General features: G+C 39.0%; 1 protein-coding gene across 1 annotated transcript; it reads right to left on the reverse strand.

Moving 5' to 3' along the window:
* Window positions 1–1754: 1754 nt before the first annotated feature.
* On the reverse strand, window positions 1755–15914 carry alox12 (arachidonate 12-lipoxygenase). Its single transcript, XM_061066202.1, has 14 exons — window positions 15768–15914; window positions 15021–15219; window positions 12404–12485; window positions 12172–12294; window positions 9162–9268; window positions 8340–8512; window positions 8105–8248; window positions 7200–7403; window positions 6467–6553; window positions 6062–6231; window positions 3828–3949; window positions 3182–3282; window positions 2593–2763; window positions 1755–1934 (listed from the first exon to the last, which is right to left on the reverse strand). Exons 1-14 carry the CDS (start codon window positions 15912–15914, stop codon window positions 1755–1757), a joined length of 2010 nt encoding a protein of 669 aa, XP_060922185.1.
* Window positions 15915–19382: the final 3468 nt, after the last annotated feature.

Raw genomic sequence — 19382 nt, forward strand, 5'->3', positions numbered from 1 at the left:
AACACTTCACTCATCCCTCCATTGGTATGGTGGTGAGTAGATAACGAGAGAACTTTCATTTTAGTAAGTCATTACATCAAATTATTCCATTCTTTCAACTGTCAACTAAACATATCCCACCTGTTGATCAGTCATTCTGACCAGGGTGTCCACCTAGTCTTTCGCCCAACCAAGCCCTTTGTCTTCTGTATGGCATATCTTTAACTGAAACATTGTCATCACGTGATAGAAAGCATCCCATTAACATTGATTTAGCCAGGATACTTCATTGTTAATTTAAGCATCCTTCTGTAACTTTATACAAGCAGGATCTTTGAGTAAGCTCTTAAGAAAATCTAGAAGATAATTCAATGTAGATAATGGTTTATTAGACACAAAGCTGGATTACTGGAGATAAAATGTCTTCAAAGTCAGCTAACATTTTATCTGACCCTGCAGTCAGAGCCAACTTACCAACTTATCACAATAAGTTTAATAATGAACTTAACTTATAATTGGAACATATTAACTACATAAATAAATGAAGAGTACACCTCAATTTTAGCAATCCAAGTTTAACACATAAGACAATAATATTCCAATCCAAGATCCATTTCTTCCACATCATAGACATTCAGAAATGATTGTTTTTCTTGATCTTTCTCTGGATGTTTTTCACTTCTTCTCAGTTAACCACTTCTTATCACAAATTTAGGGCCAAAGCAAAATACCTCTATTTTTCTTATAATTTTTTTTATTCTAGTAATGTATTGCATATTTGGAAGTCTAAATGTAATTTTTGCAAAAAATGTCCAGGAAATTCAGATGTCAAATGATTTTCATGCATGGGCATGATGCTCAATTGATAGCGCCCCCAAAAGTGCAGCCTCTATTGTGCGTTTGACCAAAATTAATTAAAATGATTGGGTATATGTATAATTCCCTTGTTTTTAAACTTTGTGTGTAGAGTTGTGTTGTTTGATTGTTCCTGACGGCTTTATTTATGTATGTAGGGCTTGCCACTGAGAAGTTGCACAAAATTTCTGCTGTGTGATGATAATAAAGGTATTCTGCTCTATTCTATCAAAAAAGTGTCCCAAACTACTAACAATTAGGGCTTTGACATGTTTAAGAAAGAGTGAGAAATGATAATATCCTTGCTTTTTAACTTGCCTGTAAAAGAGAAGTGATAGAAAACTATTGAAACATTGACCTTGAAATTGAGAGAAAATGCATTTATTTGTTGGGAGATTTATGTACAAATTGTTGTACTTGTGTAAGGGCAATAGCAGTGTCGTGTAAATTATCCAATCTGCATTAACCTTGCCTGTTTTATAAGAGTCCCGGGTTGAACATATCAAGATGTGCATTATTGTTGCGATGTTGGTTGGTTGATTGTAATGAGCAGTTACAACCTACAGTTTTTGCCCTATATTTTTTTGATATTTTTGATATAGAGTTTCTACTTTAATGAACCTCTCCAAGAGAATAATCATAACAACTTCAAATTTGGTTAGTGCAAACACACTACCTCGACGAAGTTGTGCTAAATGTAACTTTTCCTATAATAGCATGCCTGTGGCAATTTCACTATGAAACAAGAAATTCAACTAATTTGACTACTTGTCAAATCTGAATGCAAGGGCACAACCATCACTGGTTGTTTGTAATTAATTATTTTCTTCACATGATTGAATACCATTTTTTTAAAAGTCGATGAATAAAACAAAACATGTCAACATAAAAACAGATTATGCTCAAAGTAGTCTGTAAATCTATATAGTGATGCTGTTTTCGATGCGGCTAGGCAGGAGGAAAAGGTACTGCAGCTCCAGTCCGTCATTCTGACTCAGGATGTTAGCTTCGATCTTCTCCAACTCTGTTCTGAACCCACTGATCAGCTCCACAGCTTGTTCTTCAGTGAAGTGCTCCTCTGTGTATCGGCCCAAAGGAATCTAGGCAGAAGAAATAGGGGGACTGCTGAAGAAAGAGGAACTAATGTGGGTGGAAATCAATCACTGTCAGGTTAAGTCAACCACTCTACAGACAAATTACAGCATAATTGAAATGTGTTTTTTACATTACAGGTTATGTTGTTTGAAAATTTAATTCATGTTAATATAACTTATTAATTCTAAGAACATATTTTCAGAAATAGGTGCTATTGGACACATCAGTCGTGGTACATGCAAAGCCAATGACAATGAGACTGAAAAATTTGAGGAAATTTGGTATAACCCCAGTTCTACTCCTTTTCTCCTCAAAAGGGGCTTTGTTATTGGATTATCCCTTAGAAATTAATTTGAATTTAAATTAAAACATAGTAGTATGGTTAGCAGGTAACCCCAGGCTAGGGTTAGGTTTATACATATACATTATTGAGCACGACAAATGATTCATTCACCTCCTTCCTAATGCGGTGGAGGAAGAAATCTGAGAGATCTAAAAACCTGGACAAAGGAAATCAACTGTGTCTAGATAAACACTACTGGAAGAAAAGTGATTCTTATTTGGATGATTCAACATATAGACTCAATTCAGCTTATTGAAATTAGAGATTCATTAATGAGTGTACTGTCGATCATCATGTAAACCAGACAGAGTTGGACTCACAGCATCTGGTTGTGCTCGCCCAAGATGCCATGTGATAGCCATCTGCAAACAGGACTGGCTGACATCAGGAAGGGAGGCCATGATCATCTCCATGGTAGCCGCACTTTTTTCAGTCGGTGGGGGTTGTCTCATGGTGCAGGGAGTATTGGGGACCCAGGAACACCAGTCAAACTAAAAGAAAAGGCAGGCTCAAGCTTAACATTCATGATGAGACATTAAAGTTCATTCACATTTTTTTCAAAGTGAGTGCAATAGACTGCTTAGTTTTAAACCATCAACATTAGTCATCAGCTTTGAGCATTTCAGTGCATTAACGAAAACCACAACAATACTAATAGTAGGCAGCTGTGGCTGAGGGGAGAGAGCGGTCATCTTCCAACCAGAAGTTATACAGTTCAATCCAAGTTTTCCCCAACTGCATGCCGAAGTATTCTCGGGCAAGATACTGAACCCCCCGAATTGCCCATCATAGAAAAAGTGCTGCCCATAAACATATTGTATGAATGGATGAATGTTAATAAACTATACTGTAAAGTGCTTTTAGTGGTCAAATACAGACTATTACCATAATGTGTGGGAGTGCCAGTACCTGCCCGTTGTTAGTAGCAGCATGCTGGACTGTACTGGTGAAGATTACCACTGCAAGCAAGGTGGACAGTTCCTCTCTGGTGCTGAGCTTATTTGGCAGACCTGAAACAAATCCATGATCAACAGCAACTTAAGCATTTTAAGATATCTATATATATATCTCTCTCTCTCTATATATATATATATATATATATGAAGAACAGAGCGTGTTGCAACAGGCAAAGCAGGCAATTGATATATATATATATATATCGATATATCTATATATCGATATATATAGATGAATATATAGATATAGATCAATTCCTGATATTTGTTCTACCATGTACAGTTGCAGCTACATCAAATGCCTTGCTACTGGCTCACAACGTGATTAGCTTAGCTAAACATACTGAGACTAAAAGGGCCCTTCCCAGTTCCACATGTCCGCAATTTGTCATTTTTTGTTTTTCTGTTTTGTAAAAATTTTGGACAGAGACTTGGAAAATAGTAGGACTGTGCTATGCTAGGCTAAATTTACACCATCCTAACCTGGTATGGATGTGAAATTATAATCTAGTATTTCCCTCAAGGCTGCACTTCTCAATGTAAAAGGCTTTAGATTTAATACGTGTTAAGGAGGAAAAAACAAGATATGAATAATTCACCAAAGCTGGGGAGCTCTGCCATCCCCTTCTGTGTTATGTCTCCGATCCATGCTTGGAGCTCCGTATCCTCCGTCACATTATGATCTGACTGGTAGTACAGGCTCACCATACCAGAGACAAAGCTGAAATACAGTTACATTTAATTATTTCTCTTAGTAGTTCATATCTGACCTCAAATCACGCATCATCATGCAAATCATGCAAAAATGCATCATAATTATAGCACCACAGAGAGATGCTTGATTATGACGAAAAATAATAATCCCGATTATTTTTGGTCAATATTGTAATCATGATTATTTAACACGATTACTCTTCGGCTTTGGAAACATTATGCAATTATAAAACTTTAAGAAAAATGTATAATTTTGGTGCCAATATTAATATGTGTCTACGCTGCCTAAGTGAGCAGGGAAGAACTGTCCCCTGTCTAACTTCTGATTAGTGATGGTGTTTAATGTTAAAGTATAAAGTGAGCAATAATGATTTTAATCGCCCAGCTATGATTATAATTGTTATTGTTATTAATATCTGCTATTGTTGTTAGTCATAAATTACAATTCATAGCCACAAGGTTTTACTCCAGTGTGGTTGTATAATCGAGGTCATTATGATTATTTGCCTTTAATATAGCCGAATGATGTCTGGAGCTATTCTTCCCAATCTCCTCAAATCTGGTGAAATGTTGGAAAATACAATCAAATAAATCTTTAGTGTGTCATTATTGACAATTCTGCAATAAAATGGCTACGGTCCTATATGAGTTCTGGAATTCATGCTCTTTAATATACCGTGGCAGGTAAACATTTGAAATTACCAGCATTATGTATAATTGTACATGTTTAATGTTAAAAATCACTGTCTGAGTTACAAAAATGAACAACACACAATCTGTTTAAACTAATAACACACCAATTATGATATAGTTTTTTCCATACTGAGTACATCATTCAAATATTCACAGTGTGGGTTGGAAAAAGTATGTGAACCCCTAGACTAATGTCTTCAGCAAAAGCTTATTGGAGTCAGATGTTAGCAAACATGGATTCCAATCAATAACACAAATTTGTAGGTGTTACTTTGACTTATGAAAAACACTTATACATTTTGAGCTTGCTATTCACAAGAAGCCTCAGCTGTCAGAAGATATCAGAAGCTCTACAATCAAGAGTAGTTGACTTGCAGACAGCAGGAAAGGGTTACAATGTAAGACTTAAGATATCCATCAGTTAGTGGACTGATATTAATAGTTGTCTATACATGGAGACAATTTGGTACTGTGGATAATGTGGCTAATCACAATGCAGAATTGTCGATGAGGTAAAGAAGAACCCTAGAGTAACAGCTAAAGTTCTGAAGGAATCATTGGAACTGTTGATAAGTAAACTATCCACAAAACATTGAACAGGCAGTTTGTCCATAGCAGAACTCGAATGACAAAGGGGAAAGATTTTCTAGTCTTGATGAACACTCAAAGCGCTTTACAGTACAATTTTACATTCACCCATTCACTCAAACATCCATACAGTGCATCTATGTGCAATGAAGGGCAATGCTTACCAACATGAAAACGTAACCCCAACAGTGAAGTACCGTTGGAGGAGCATAATGATTTGGGGACGCTTTGCTGCCTCTGGGCCTGGAAAGCTCACTATCATTGCGGGTAAAATGAATTCCCAGGTTTATGAAGTCATCTTACATGATAATGTCAGGGTGGCTGTAGGCAAGCTGAAGCTCAGTATACATTGGGTGATTTAGCAGGACAATGACCCGAAACATCGAGGTAAAGCCACGTTAGAATGACTTTTAAAATTAAAAAACACCATTTGGCGTGCACCAGTCAGAGCTTAAAGCCGTTCACACCAGACATCCTAAGAATATTCCTGAACTGAAGCCTTTCTGTAAGGAAGAATGGTGAAAAGTGTCTCCTTAATGCTGTGCAGGTCTTATCTGCTACTACAAGAACCGCTTGCTTAAGGTACTTGCTGCCAAAGAAGGTTTTACCATGTTTTAAATCCAAGGGTTTCCTCACTAATTTGCCCCAGCACTGCAAATGTTTGATTAAGACATTAGCATTTTTATGGTTCGTGTGTCATTGGCTTAACCATACTGTGTTTGTCTTATCTCTATCTTGACTTTAACATTTGATCCCTGAGTTTCCTGAGTCTTTTTAAGAATCAAGCTGACCCAACAGCAGTGTCCTGTAGTACGTATGAGCAGTGTGTGCTGACCACCTGTGTATGGCCTCCCACAACATCAGACTGTGTTCTCTATAGAAATAGTCTGGGAGCCGGGACACTCCTCTGTCACTGAAGTCATTGTAGGGCTGGAGGGAGCGGTAGGTCAGCATCTTAAACTCCCTCTGAGCCAGAACCAACACGCCATCACCACCTGTGGACACAACCTACACAAAAACATGATCGTCACACCATTGATGACAACAATAATGATATCATCAAAAGATTGTTTAACACAGCTTGAGAGTGTATTTTCACTTTGTTTACTGTACACATGAAATCCAAGATTATTGAAGTGACTGTGATGTGGCTGTCATCATGGTGACTATAAAAGTCCCTTGAAAGGTACATCAAGGCAACATCTAAAAAGATATAATCTAAAAAATCATAAATGTGCCACACCCGTTTAAAGATGCCATCAGCAGAGATAAGCTGACTGCGCCCCCTAGTGTTGATCTCAAGAGTGTAGCGCAGATGAGGGGCCAGGAGCTACAGCGGGAAGAAAGAAAACGTGTGTTAGCTACAGAATGAAAAAATAATCCACATTCATAAATCACAATGTGTCTCATAGGGCTTAACAAAGTGCATCTGCCCTTAACCCTCAACAATAGTACGAAAACAGGGTTCCCTCTCCCGGGACTGAGATAAGTGCAATAGATGCCATGTGTAGCAGAACATGTCAAACAAAATTACAATATTTACAAATTCATGAGAAAAGACTTAAAATAAATGGAGAGGTGCATACATATTTAAAGTATTTGTACAAAGGAGAAAGTCTGACAGAGATGAAGGAAGCAGAATTGACAATTGTAGTGATAGAGGAATTGCCAATAATGGAAGTATATTTGAGTAGGCATTTTGCATATTTAAGCAATGTAGTTGTAATTATATAAAATCCAAATTCTCAAACTATTGCTAATATAACGAGGATGGAAAAACTTTACCAATTGAGCATTATTAAAGTACTATTTGTAAATCTCCTGCAGATCTCCTTCAGATATTTCAACTTTTTACCCTCAACACAACCCACATTTTTAAGGTCAAGACCAAAATGCACTTTTAACTTTAACCCATTTGTAAATCAATACAGTGACCGTTGCACCTCAACCCACAGAAACTGAATTTTAAAGTTTACCTTATATATAGGGTGTACAGCAGGCAGCTGTCTCAGAGTGGCCACACAAAACACCTCTATCACCAGGTGAGTCCTGAGCAGGTGAGACAGCACCTGGAACACCTGGAACTCAGCATGACGTACCCATATCTTAGCTAAAAGCCAAGCAAGAGGCGAGTCTCTGGGAAGGAATATGGGTGTGTTCATGCCTGGAGTCTGCTCCAACTGTAGACAAGGAAGGGCAACTTTGACAAGCTGACATGTACCACTAAGTAAGGGATCTTAAATAATTTTTTTTAAATGATACCATATTTAGTTCATATATAAGTCACCACCATGACCAAGCATCATTTAAAAAAAGTAGCAACAGCCATTCAGCCTTTCTTTAATGTTCTTTCAATATTCTCATTGTCATATATTTACATTCAATTACCATTATTTCAGGTTTAGAAATTATCATAATTTCATCAGTATGTTATCACACCACCAGTATCATGACTTCCTTTGCTCCTTCAATCTCTTATTCTGTTGTCTTATAAGTGTGTATTTGGACTTACATTCCACCTTGTGTATTTTCTTGTATTTTTACCTTGTATTTCCTTGTATTATGATACATCTGACCGCTGTAATTTAAATGATCGATCTAATTTAATCAAATATCAATTTTTGATCTATCTATCTATCTATTTTAAGTATCTTCAGGATGCGTTTACCAAACATGTGGTTTCTTTAATTCTTTTATACATTCTAAGCCTTTTATTAAACCTTAATTATAAGAATTGACAGACAATTGTTGCTGTCAAGCAAATCAACTTTTACTGAATAGAAACTGCATGTATGATTGTGTGCAAGCACGTCAGTGACACATTGAGTTAATTCAGTATTTCACTCATGGTCTATGAGCATAATAAAAGTGAATTATATACCTGTATAGCAATAGGTATGAGTCCATTATCTGGGTGTTGGTACAGGAGACAGAGCGGAGCAGCAATGTACTGAGGTTTATCCTTGATTGTGTTTGTGGGAATTCCATCCAGGATGGCATAGTCTAACAAGTAGATGTTTCCTTCCTAAACACGAGACAGGGAAGCCACAGTGCAAGATAATTGAGAGAATTTGAGTCATAACTTAATATCATAACTTTATAATGCATTTCCCCACCTTGAGTTCTTTGTCCATGTTGGTTCTGGGCGCCATTGAGCGCTGCACCATATCTGATGTGACAGGGAAGTTCTCTGGCAGTTTCTTGCACCTCTGGATCATCCTTGGGTTGGAGCCATTCAAACACTGGTATCCAAAGAACCAGTCCTCCTTCCAGTGCTCCATACAGTACTCTGACACAAAAACATATACTGGGTGTGAAATTGAATCTGGATGTTTCTTTCATTTCAAGATCAATGCATATAAAGTAGTGTCATTTTGCATCAAGTATACACAGATTTAGCAGCTTATAATAACAATAAGGAAAATTATTTTGTTAGCACTAACACTCCTGAGGCTTTCATACAGCATATATGGCTAAGACTCATATTACATTTTTTAAGAGAGTGGCTTCAGTTACCCTCTTTGCCTTTGTGTAATAGAGAGTGTTGGAATATAAGCTCATCTAGAAGTAGGGCAGAATACCAGCTTTGTGCCTGATTGCAGGTTTCTCCATCAATCCTGTTCTCATCTTCCTTGGCAAAATGTTGTTATTCACTCAAGCTAAATGTTGGCTTAATCTCTTAAAAATCGTATATTATCTTATCTTATCTCATAAAGGCTTTGTAGTTAGTATTGACGTGGCTTGGCTTCCCTTTTCTTGACAAAAGTTAAACCTAATACACCTTTTTTTCTGTGTTGTCATTAGATTTGGCTTGGATGTGGCATAGATGACATGTTTTGAATTTGGATTTTATATAATTGTAGTGCACCGCATGACACAACCCAACCCTTGCATTTTTAAGGTTTTGAAATTAGTTTTTTGGGTGTATCTATACCAACCAGCTATTGGGCTTCTCAGCTTCCAGAAGATCTGTTTGAAATCATCCAGGTCACTCCAGGACTTTCCAAACATGATGACCAACTTTTTCAGAGACAACTCCAGCAAACTGATGAGGATAAAAGGTATATGTGCACCTGACATTTATCACATTGCTGTGATACATTACATTTTTTACATTGCATTACATTTCATTTACCTGACGCTTTTATCCAAAGGGACTTACAATAACTGCATTCAACCCCGAGGGTACAAACCAAGAACAACAAGAATCAAAAAAGTAGAAGAAATTCCTTCAAAAATGAAGCAAAACTACAAAGGGCTATAAGTAAGTGCCATTTAAGTGCTACTAAATTGTTTGTTTCAAAAATTGTTAGTATTTTTATTTTTTTTTTCAAAACCTAGATTACCTGCATTTTCTTATATTAAACTCAGATAAAAGGGAGGTTCTAACACTCTGCCCTTAACACCTTAGAGGTTCACTATCTAATGATATAGCTATTCTAGATGGCATTGCCCTTGCTTCCAGTGAACAGTCAGGAATTTGGGAGTTACCTTTGATCCCAATTTCCCCTTTGGTTCTCGATTAAAATACATTTCTAGGACTGCTTTCTTTCACTTACGTAACATCTAAAAAATTCAGACGTGTCCTGTCTGAAAAAGATGCAGAATAATTAGGTCACGCCTTTGTTACATCCAGACTTGATTATTGGAAGTCCTTATTATCAGGTGGGAATCAGAGATCGTGATGGCGGCTCGTGATCGTATTGGCAGATCATGGATTGTGTTGGCAGCTGATGGTGGATCCTGATATCACTGGATCATGACTATGGACTGTGGATTATGGTGGAATCTGATTGTGGTGGTGGATCCTGATCATGGTGACAGCTGATCAAGACTGCTTAATATATAATATGCCTAGTCATATACTCTACCATTAATGACGATAACTCCTCAATTAATTTAATCTAATCAATGTTGTAAATACTGTTTTTTTGCTGATGTTCTCAGTTCATGTATAACAACATCTATCACACTTCTGTGCATCCTGAAAGAGGGATCCCTACATGTGGCTATCTCTGAGGTTTTACATTTTTCTCCTTTTATTTGTGATTTCTTTGACGTTCTTCCTTACTCTTGTTGAGGGTTAAGGATGTAAGTATGTTAAGTATGTCGCATTTTGCTAAGCCCTATGAGACAAATTGTGATTTGTAAATATGGGGTATACTAATACAATTTGACTGATTGATGATTGATTATCTTTCCGAAACTTTTATAATGGTGGTGATGCAGAGACCTGGACTACCTACAGTAGGCATATGAAAGCCCTTGAGTCCTACTGCCAGTCGGCGGAAAAAACACAGTAAAATCAGTGTCCTATGGGAAGCAAACATCAACAGCAGTGTTGGCCAATGAGCACCCAGAAAACATAAAAAAATTCAAGGACAACATCAGGATCAACCTCAAACGTTTCCGTGTTAACAACTCAATCTGAGAAGACCTTGTGAGTGCCAGTGTCCGCCAGTATCCAAAAGCAGGAAAGAAAGGAGAGAGTTCCCACTACCTTCAGCCATCTGTCGACACACAAGTACGACTAGGTGAGAGTGGGGGCTGTTAACCCATTCTCTCTCCCTCACCCTAAAGGCTCCATTATGCTTCTACATAACCGTTATGGACGGACGGATTGGACGGACACTTTTTCATTTATAGTTGTCCGTGAAAACAATTCACCGCCAGAACAGTAGGTGGCGCAACGGAAGACAAGCTTGGAGAAGCCTACCTCACGAGTAATCAGAAGAAGTCCACGCTGTTTATTTACTTACTCCCCACTTTCCTCACACACAGTGTAGCTTCGATGGCAACTAAATAAAATAAAGTGACACCCAGCAGGTCAAAATGCTGATGTAATCGTTTCTTAGCGCAGCGGTTGCCCGGTCTTGTTTCCGAACTGTGTTGCTAATTCCACAGCTTGAAGCTACACCGAGCTAGCTAGCTTCCACCCCAACTAGCTTCATCCCCAGCTTCCACACACAGTCAGCAGGGACTCCCGATACTAACTACTACCCAGTGTTTGCTTCTAAGCTGAAGGTATTGTAGAAACAGTGTCATGATAGAAGTGGAATTAAAGTCGTGACAGCGGGTTTTTGCAGTGTTACCACCGCAGTTAGCATGGTGGCCATTTTGAAAGCTCGTTATCACCGTATGTGACCATTCACACATGCCGTCAGTGCTCTAAAGAGCCACCGTCAGCCGGACAACTCCGCTGGCTTAACACACACGTCACATTAATCGTAGAATCGTAGTTGTGTTTGTGTTTATTGTGATACAGGGAACGAAGCAGGAAGTTTGAGGTCCGGAAATGACGTCGTACGGAAATGACGTCGTACGGAAATTATGTTGTTAGCGGACCAAATCACAGCCAAGGGCTGTCCGTGGGGTCTCCGAAATAAACACGGACAGTTAGAAAAATCAGAGGTGCACGAAAAGCTCTCCGAGGCGCTCGGATGGGGCGTTCCACGGCGGATAGGGCGGTCCTATCTGTCCGTATCCGAAAAAACACAGAAGCATAAAGGAGCCTTAACCCTCTCTTCGTTGCAATACCCTTGCTATGTATCAACCCTGATTCATGAAATGGGCATGGATGAAAAGACGGATTGACAGACAGGCAACCAAATAACATAATGCCTCTTGCCACTGGCTGTCACTGGCATGGAGGCATAAAGAAACGCTATAAGTGCTACATCAGAGACCTCCTGAGAAGATGCAACGTAAATCTTGTGCATTTTGCTCTCCTGCCAATAGACAGATTGGCCTCGCAGGTGAACAGGGGAGGGCCGAAAGTTATGCCCAATGGCATCAGCAGGCAGCTTATGTGTAAGCCTCTAATCAGAATCCATGCTACATTAAGTGACACTAATGTCAACAGTGCTGACCGCACCCCACCCCTGTGTGTGTGTGTGTGTGTGTGTGTGTGTGTGTGTGTGTGTGTCTGCATGTCTGTGTGACACCTACGCATATTGCAAGGAATGTTCAAAGTCGCTTCTCTTTTCATTTTCAAAACGGCTGTCTTGCGGTAAATCTGCCTCTGTTTTAGCGTCAATACATCTGGGAACCCCTGGAGCCCATGTTTGCCATCTAACACAGGAAAAACTCAACATTATACAATTATTAATACAATGAATCTTTGAAAACATTCATTCTGTAAAGTGAAACTCTGTCCTCGTGTTGTTGTTGTTTCTAAGACCTGTAAATCTTCTGTCTCTCCTGCAGTTCTGTCCTCCTATGTGCCAGCAGCTGAGCTATGGACTCATCCCTGAGTGTCTTAGCTGTGGAGACAAGAAAATGCACTTTTACCAACAGTTCAAACCTAGAGGGACTTAGCCTTTACACTAAGCAAAGAAGCCCTTGTCAGATGAAGAAATGATGGTGAAGCGATGTGCAGTGGAGATGGCTAAAGCTTTTGGAGACGATAACATGGCTAAAAACTTTAAAACTGTTTCTCTGTCCCGTCGCAAAGTGATGTAGAGATTTTTTGTCTTTCTAAATCATGTGGAAGGGGAAGCTAAAACAAGTCATGCTGGACTACAAGTACTTCTCAATAGAGAAGTATGAGAGTTAAGATGTGACTGATGTTAGCCAGCTACTCATATTCACAAAAGCTATTGACAGTTCATTTGAAGTGCCATAGGATATTAAATTTGCTGTCTTTGCATGACATTACCAAGGGCACGGACATTTTCAATGCTGTTAATTGTGTTGTGATTCAATACGGTGGCTTCGACAAGCTGTCAGCTGTTTTAACAGATAGCGCACCAGCCATTCAGAAAAAATTAACCGGATTGGCCCGGCACACAAAATGCACACCGAGATAAGATTTGTAGGGAATTAGTGTTTGGAGACGCACAGAATCCCAGTGTTTTTGGAGAACAGCATTCAATGTGATACAAGTGCTTACTGCAGAAAACTTGGGGATACAGACAAGGACATAACTTCAGTTGTGCTTCTTAAGGCCGATATATGCTTCTCCGTTTTTACTGACACGGACTGACACGGACAGAGGAATGCCCTCTCCCAGCACCTCGGAGAGCTCTTCGTGTACCTCTGATTTTTCCCCAGTCTTCGGAGAAGCATGAATGAAAAAGAATCCGTGGGATACGTGCGTCCCTTCGCGCGCAACGGGGTAGGACTAGCATATTTCGGCCTTTAGAGTCTGTATTTTGGCATTGTTATCAACAATACAAGCCGAACTTGAGGGTACGCTAAGACTAAAGGTGAATCTGACTGGCTACTGGCTTGTATACTAATAATAGGAAATACCTGTGGCCGGCACAATAGATCATCACCTGTGTGTCTTTAAACTGAACCATGCCAAATTTTAGAACGTAGGACGAGATGGAGAATATCCCTTGTATGTTCTATAATTAATGCCTACAGCCAGTTGATGTTATCGGATACTAGTGGCCACCAGAGGATGTTAGGGACATATCTTAAGTTGGGAAGCATTGTTACCTTAGTGTCTAGGAATTTTTGACATCCTCACACATTACTATATGCCACTATATATATTGTATAGTGTAAATTATATCTGTAGAGGAGAATGGTGCCTGTCAAAATTCCATGGATACTCCATTCTCTATCTAGGCAGTACCAAGGTCAGGTTATAGATGAAAGACCAACCAACAGTGCATTGTAGTGTCTATGTTGAGTGACTTTCATATCTAACTCAGATGCTCCAGACAGAGAGACACCAACTTCAACTCTCACCGACTTGAACTCTTTGGTGTATTTCACCAGGGGCAAGACGTAAGGACACAATGAGATTTTGGAATGCATGTTTTAGGCTCAGCTATCCAATAGGATGCGAAAACCTTCATGTAACATAGAGTGTAACATTCTCGCCATTCATGGACATGCTAATGGTATGGGGTACACAAGTAGAGGAAGCTTTATAAGGATGCTGTGGGACACATCTTCAGACTTGGGGGTCACAATTGCGTATGTTACTCTGTTGACGTTTGTATATTGTTCAACCTTTTGGTCTCCTTGATAAATCAAGTCAACATTAAAATCTTCTCCATAAGACATCAGCTGAGTTCTCTTTTTACCAGCTTCCAGAAAAGATTCAGTGCAATATACTGTATATTGAAATATTAGATTAACAATATCTGTGTGTAGTCAACAACTGATGCAATACTATTTTAAAACAATTCAGTGTCAGTTTTCACATTGAACAGGGTGAATTAACAATAATTAACCAAAATGCTTTTTCTCATGTCGAGGTGCATGTTGTAGTGTTGTTTTACATTGCTCCTTTTAACAACAGCCATTGTCTCTGAATACAAGAGACACACCATTTTAATGTCTTTCAGAAGAAATAACAATTAAGAGCCCATCCAGTCTGGATTAAAAACTCTGTTTTCACTGTCTACATTTCTATTTTTAGAGCATGCCAAGTAAAGTTACTTTTCTTACTTTTCCTTGACTTAACCTTACTGGCTATTTCTCCATCTCTTGTCTCTCCCTGACTAAGTATACATACACACAGTTGAAATGTTCATCGGAATCCACAGATTTGATTAATTATCATCACATGCGATGATTTACAATGCATGCAATTGGTCTGTTAGTATGGGCCGTAAACCAGTGTGTAATGGCTACACAACTGTGCCAGTTTCAATAGAAATGCTGTCAAAATTTGACAATTCTCAATTATGTATCAGTTATGGATCTGGGTGTCTGGACAACGGTCCACCTATTAATAACCAGAGTAAGTGGTTGGCTGCTTTGCTAAAAGGTTACCTCAACAATATGTTTACAGCTGACAATTAGGAGCTTACTCTGAATGCTGGAAATCTTCCTACCTTTTCCCTGTCTTATTTCCACGTTGATGTTTCCTATAAGCCAGCGGTAACAGGGGAAAACCACTGTGTCCCCACCTAAGTGCTCCACTGTGACATAGCGACAGAACCAGTTGTCTTCCACCCAATACCTCTGTTTCTCCAGTCTGACCAGAAGCAGGGAGCCTAAAGGAGAAGGACTAGTCACTTTGTATTTGTCCGCCTGACAGATGAAAAAAGACAGAGGAGAAAGATATCATTGTTGTTAGGTTTTGAAGTAGTTATACAATCAACCATTGATAATGCTACTTCATTCAAACCAAAAGATTCACTGACTGAAACATTCAAACATTCTTTCCCAGTGCCCTCCGAACATTGGCACATTTGCTTGTGTATTGCCAGTGTCCTGGGAGTTTGAGGGTTATGTGCAGTGTCCGACTGATAAAGATATATTTTCTTCACAGTTGTCTGGTGATGGCTGAATAAACAAAAAAAGACTTGTTCAGCTTCATTTGTCCTTACTTTAATTGAAATGTTTATAACAACATGGATTTGTCAACAGAGAAGTTGCTCTAACGTACATGCTAATAGTCAAACCAAGAAGCTTAGAGTACAGCAGTTGTTATACGGTCTAATACCTTCTGGAGGGAAAAAGATATGTCTGCTTCATCTTGGTCTCCCCACAGACTTTGGTTTCCCTTATCCAAACACACAGGCAGGTCTGCACCATCCTTACACAAGCATCTTAAATCCTAAAGAGGCCCTACTTACTGCTCCTCGACAGAAGTCCAGTCCAGGATTATCAAGCAGGGTGCGTTCACTCTCCCCTTTCTCTCCCACCAGTGTCAGAAAGATGTAGTTGTTAGTACCTGAATACTCAGATGTACCAGTCGCTACTGTTACAGTGTAGTCTTCCATCTGACACACACACACGCACGCACACACACGCACACACACACACACACACCATGGTTAGTATGGGTTCAATAGGCAAAATGTGAGCTAGTTATGCAAATAACAGTACTTCAACATTATAAATTTACAGTTAATGTTCCTACAGTGCAGTTACAGGAAGGGCTCTTTATGCATCAGGGTGGAAAGATTGGTTGTTGTTATCTCCTTTGAAATCTTAAGGTCATGGTCATGAAAAAAATTATTAAGACAGTGGCATGCTCATAAGATAAGATAAATAAGAGAAGATAAGACAAGGCTGTCCCAGCACTGTCCTGTTCCATCCCCACCTCATAGCTTGCCTTCCTCACCTGCTTGCTGAGTTTGATTGTGCCATAGCTCCCTATGCCACCTCCCCACCACCCTGGACGTCCTCAAGGATCTGTGTGGCTTCTCTGCGTGTGCATGTATGCTCTTTGAAGCTGGTAGATGATTGCATCATCGAACCTCAATGTCAGTCTGGTATGCCTGATGTGCTATAGGAGGATCCTCTTAAAGGTTTTCATAACATGTAACATTAAAGCCACAGGTCTGAAGTCACTGGGAGCACAGGGATATTTCAGGATGTCTTCAGGATCTTGGGCACCATTTCCAGCCGGAGGTTGAAGAGATCCATGTCAGCTGCTCTTTGAATACCTGGAAAAACTTTGGGTTAAAGTTGTCTGGTCCTCTGGCCATGTTGATCCTGGTGAGCTGTGAGGTTATTTTCGGGGTAGTCTGAGGTTATGGAAGAGTACCGAGTGGCGTGAGGGTCGGTCCATTCCCAGAGTAGTTGGGGTGGGGTGGGTTTGAATGGGGTGGTTGTATGAGATAGAAACAAATTAACTTTGTGTCAACAGTTTGCATTATCTTACCTTAACCTAACCCATGGCTATCAACTCTCTTTTAAATATGGGTTTATCTGCTGCAGGGGACCAGAAGAGGGCAAATGACTTGAACATGTTCTTCAACAGGTTTGATCATTGGAGCACCTCATCCTTAAACATCTCCACCCCCTGTTGAGACCATTCATGCACCCGCTGCAGTTCGCTTATCAGCCGGGCATCAGGGTGCATGACGCTGTCCTCTACCTACAACACAGAGCTCTTTCTCATCTGGAGAAGCCTGGGAGCACTGTGAGGATCATGTTCTTTGATTTCTAGAGTGCTTTCAACACCATTCAACCGGCACTTCTGAGGAAAAAACAAGAGCACTCTGGAGTGGATCTGCACCTCACATCCTGGATATTGGACTACCTGACCAACATACCTCAGTATGTGAGTTATGTGCAATCCATTCACTGTACATATTCTGACAAATAATATATTTCTTTAAACATTTCTATACATTCCTTTATATTCCTTCACCAAAGTACTGCATGTTACTTATTTGATGTCTTTTTGCTGCTGCTGTAACATCGCAAATTTCCCCATTGCAGGAAAATTAAAGGATTTCTTGTTCTTATTATCAATTGTGAGCGTCACATTGCTGAGATGTATTTTTTCTTTCTCTTTCTCACATGCATCATCAACATATCAGATTTCTTATGAAATAACTGAGTTTAACTTATGTCCAGCATCTATGGTAAGATGGCATCAAAATCTTCTTTTTTATTGTTAGGCCTTATTTTAACACTAAGACTTTAAGTCTTAGGGCATTTTTTTGTGAGGTCAGTAATGTACTGACGTGAGCATCATATTCCGGTTATAGTTTTGAATATGTAAACTTCAATGATGCAAATAAGCTGATGAAACAACAGACACATTGGCCTAAAACAACCGATATGACAGCCCTGGGGAAGTATGTGACATGCATCATGAGACATTATGTGCCTGAGTTTATATCTTTGCTCACATAAGTGTGCCATATTCAGTGGCTTTCCACACTCTGCAACATTTATTTGCATAATTTCTCATGATTTAGATAAGGATCAAGTTCATGCCATGTAATGTATTTTGAGGTAAAACTTGTTGTGAGAGACGCTTTATATACATATAAAACATATTTGTTATTTGATAAATTGCTTATGTTGTCATTTTTATGTTTGATGCTACTAAAACATCTAATGTATTTTATATTTGCTATTACTCTTAGTTTGAGTGCTAAGTATATACATTATGACCCTTTATGACAGGTGACTGTGAAGAGCAGTTTTTTAGTATGCATGCTTTGGACCTGGAATAAGGGCCAGTGAGCCCACTAATGCTCATGGGAGTGGAATAGTGACTGGCTTCTCATTCTCTTAATCTCTTTCCCCTCTAGAAGATGGTCAACTCTACAGTGGTTTGCTTCTATGTACTTAAGGCCATGAGGATCCATGTCATGTTTCATATCATCGCCCCAACTTTGTGCATTTGGAAACCTGAGGACTGTCAGCAAAAGAACAGTGTGTGGTGAGAGAATAAAATATATCAAATAAGTCCACTCCCTTAGCACATTCAGACCCTTCGTGTCCCCACATAAGCAGCTTGTTTTGACATTAATCATTATTTCAAATTTTCAACAATGAGTGCAAATATTGCATTGCAGCAAATGGGCATTGCATCTTTTCAAAATAAAACAAATTTTAATGATATAGAGGATAGTATTGTCAGAAGACAACGAACAACAGAAAAGCTCTCACCTTAGTCCAGTGTGTATCACTGGGCACTTCTTTCTCTCTGTATTCCCTTTGGCTTAGTTCTTATACTTCCAAAGTTTTTCCCCTCACACTGTCTTTTATATCTTACTCTTTATCTGTGTTAAAATTCTCACAAGTCTCTACTGTCTATTTAATTGTTTCCTGGTGAGAGGTGTGGCCCAGCTCCACTCGGTCAGTCCCTTTTGTAGTTTACACACAAGCATGAACAAACACGCATACACACACAAGTTGCAGAAAGGGAAGTTGGGTAATAATATGGGCTCCAGTGTCAGATAAGAGCCATATTAGGGAGCAGCATATAAGCAGAAGCTGTACAAATAAAGAAATATGGTTTAAAGAAATACAATAAGTGAATGAATGTCAAGCTGGAATCTGAAAAAAGATTATCTTAAAATAATAATTTGTCTGGATTATGGATTGTGCCTTTTTTTCTCTACTGTTAATGTTCTACTTTGTGGTTTAATGCTTTTTACTTTCCTCCGCTGTTTTAGCTCAGGACTGAACATTCACTTTGTTAATTAATTTAACAACTGTTCACCACAGCTAGAGTTTAGTTTAGTGTAGGCCATTCTGTTTGCCTGGAGAATTTTTTGGAACTAAACATCTTTTTTTTTTTAATATTGTTTAGCCTTTTACTTTGTTTTAAGATGGATGACAATAAAAGTAAAGCTGAAGTTGAAAATATATACATTGAGGTGTAATTATCAGTTTTCAGTAGAACTAGGCCGAACATGCTTAAAAATCAATGGCCTAGATAGTTCATATTCAATGACATATCTAGTTCTAAATTAGTTTGTACTCTCCAAACATTTTAG

The sequence above is a fragment of the Limanda limanda genome, chromosome 22 (assembly GCF_963576545.1).
Source record: "Limanda limanda chromosome 22, fLimLim1.1, whole genome shotgun sequence".
NCBI classification, from domain to species: Eukaryota; Metazoa; Chordata; class Actinopteri; order Pleuronectiformes; family Pleuronectidae; genus Limanda; species Limanda limanda.

Coding starts and splice junctions, on each gene's coding strand:
- alox12 (XM_061066202.1), bottom strand. CDS start 15,914: ATGGAAGACTACACTGTAACAGTAGCGACTGGTACATCTGAGTATTCA. Junction 12,295..12,403: donor GAGAGACAGAAGATTTACAG/GTCTTAGAAACA, acceptor TTCCTGTGTTAG/ATGGCAAACATGGGCTCCAG. Junction 9,269..12,171: donor GAACATTCCTTGCAATATGC/GTAGGTGTCACA, acceptor TATCCTCATCAG/TTTGCTGGAGTTGTCTCTGA.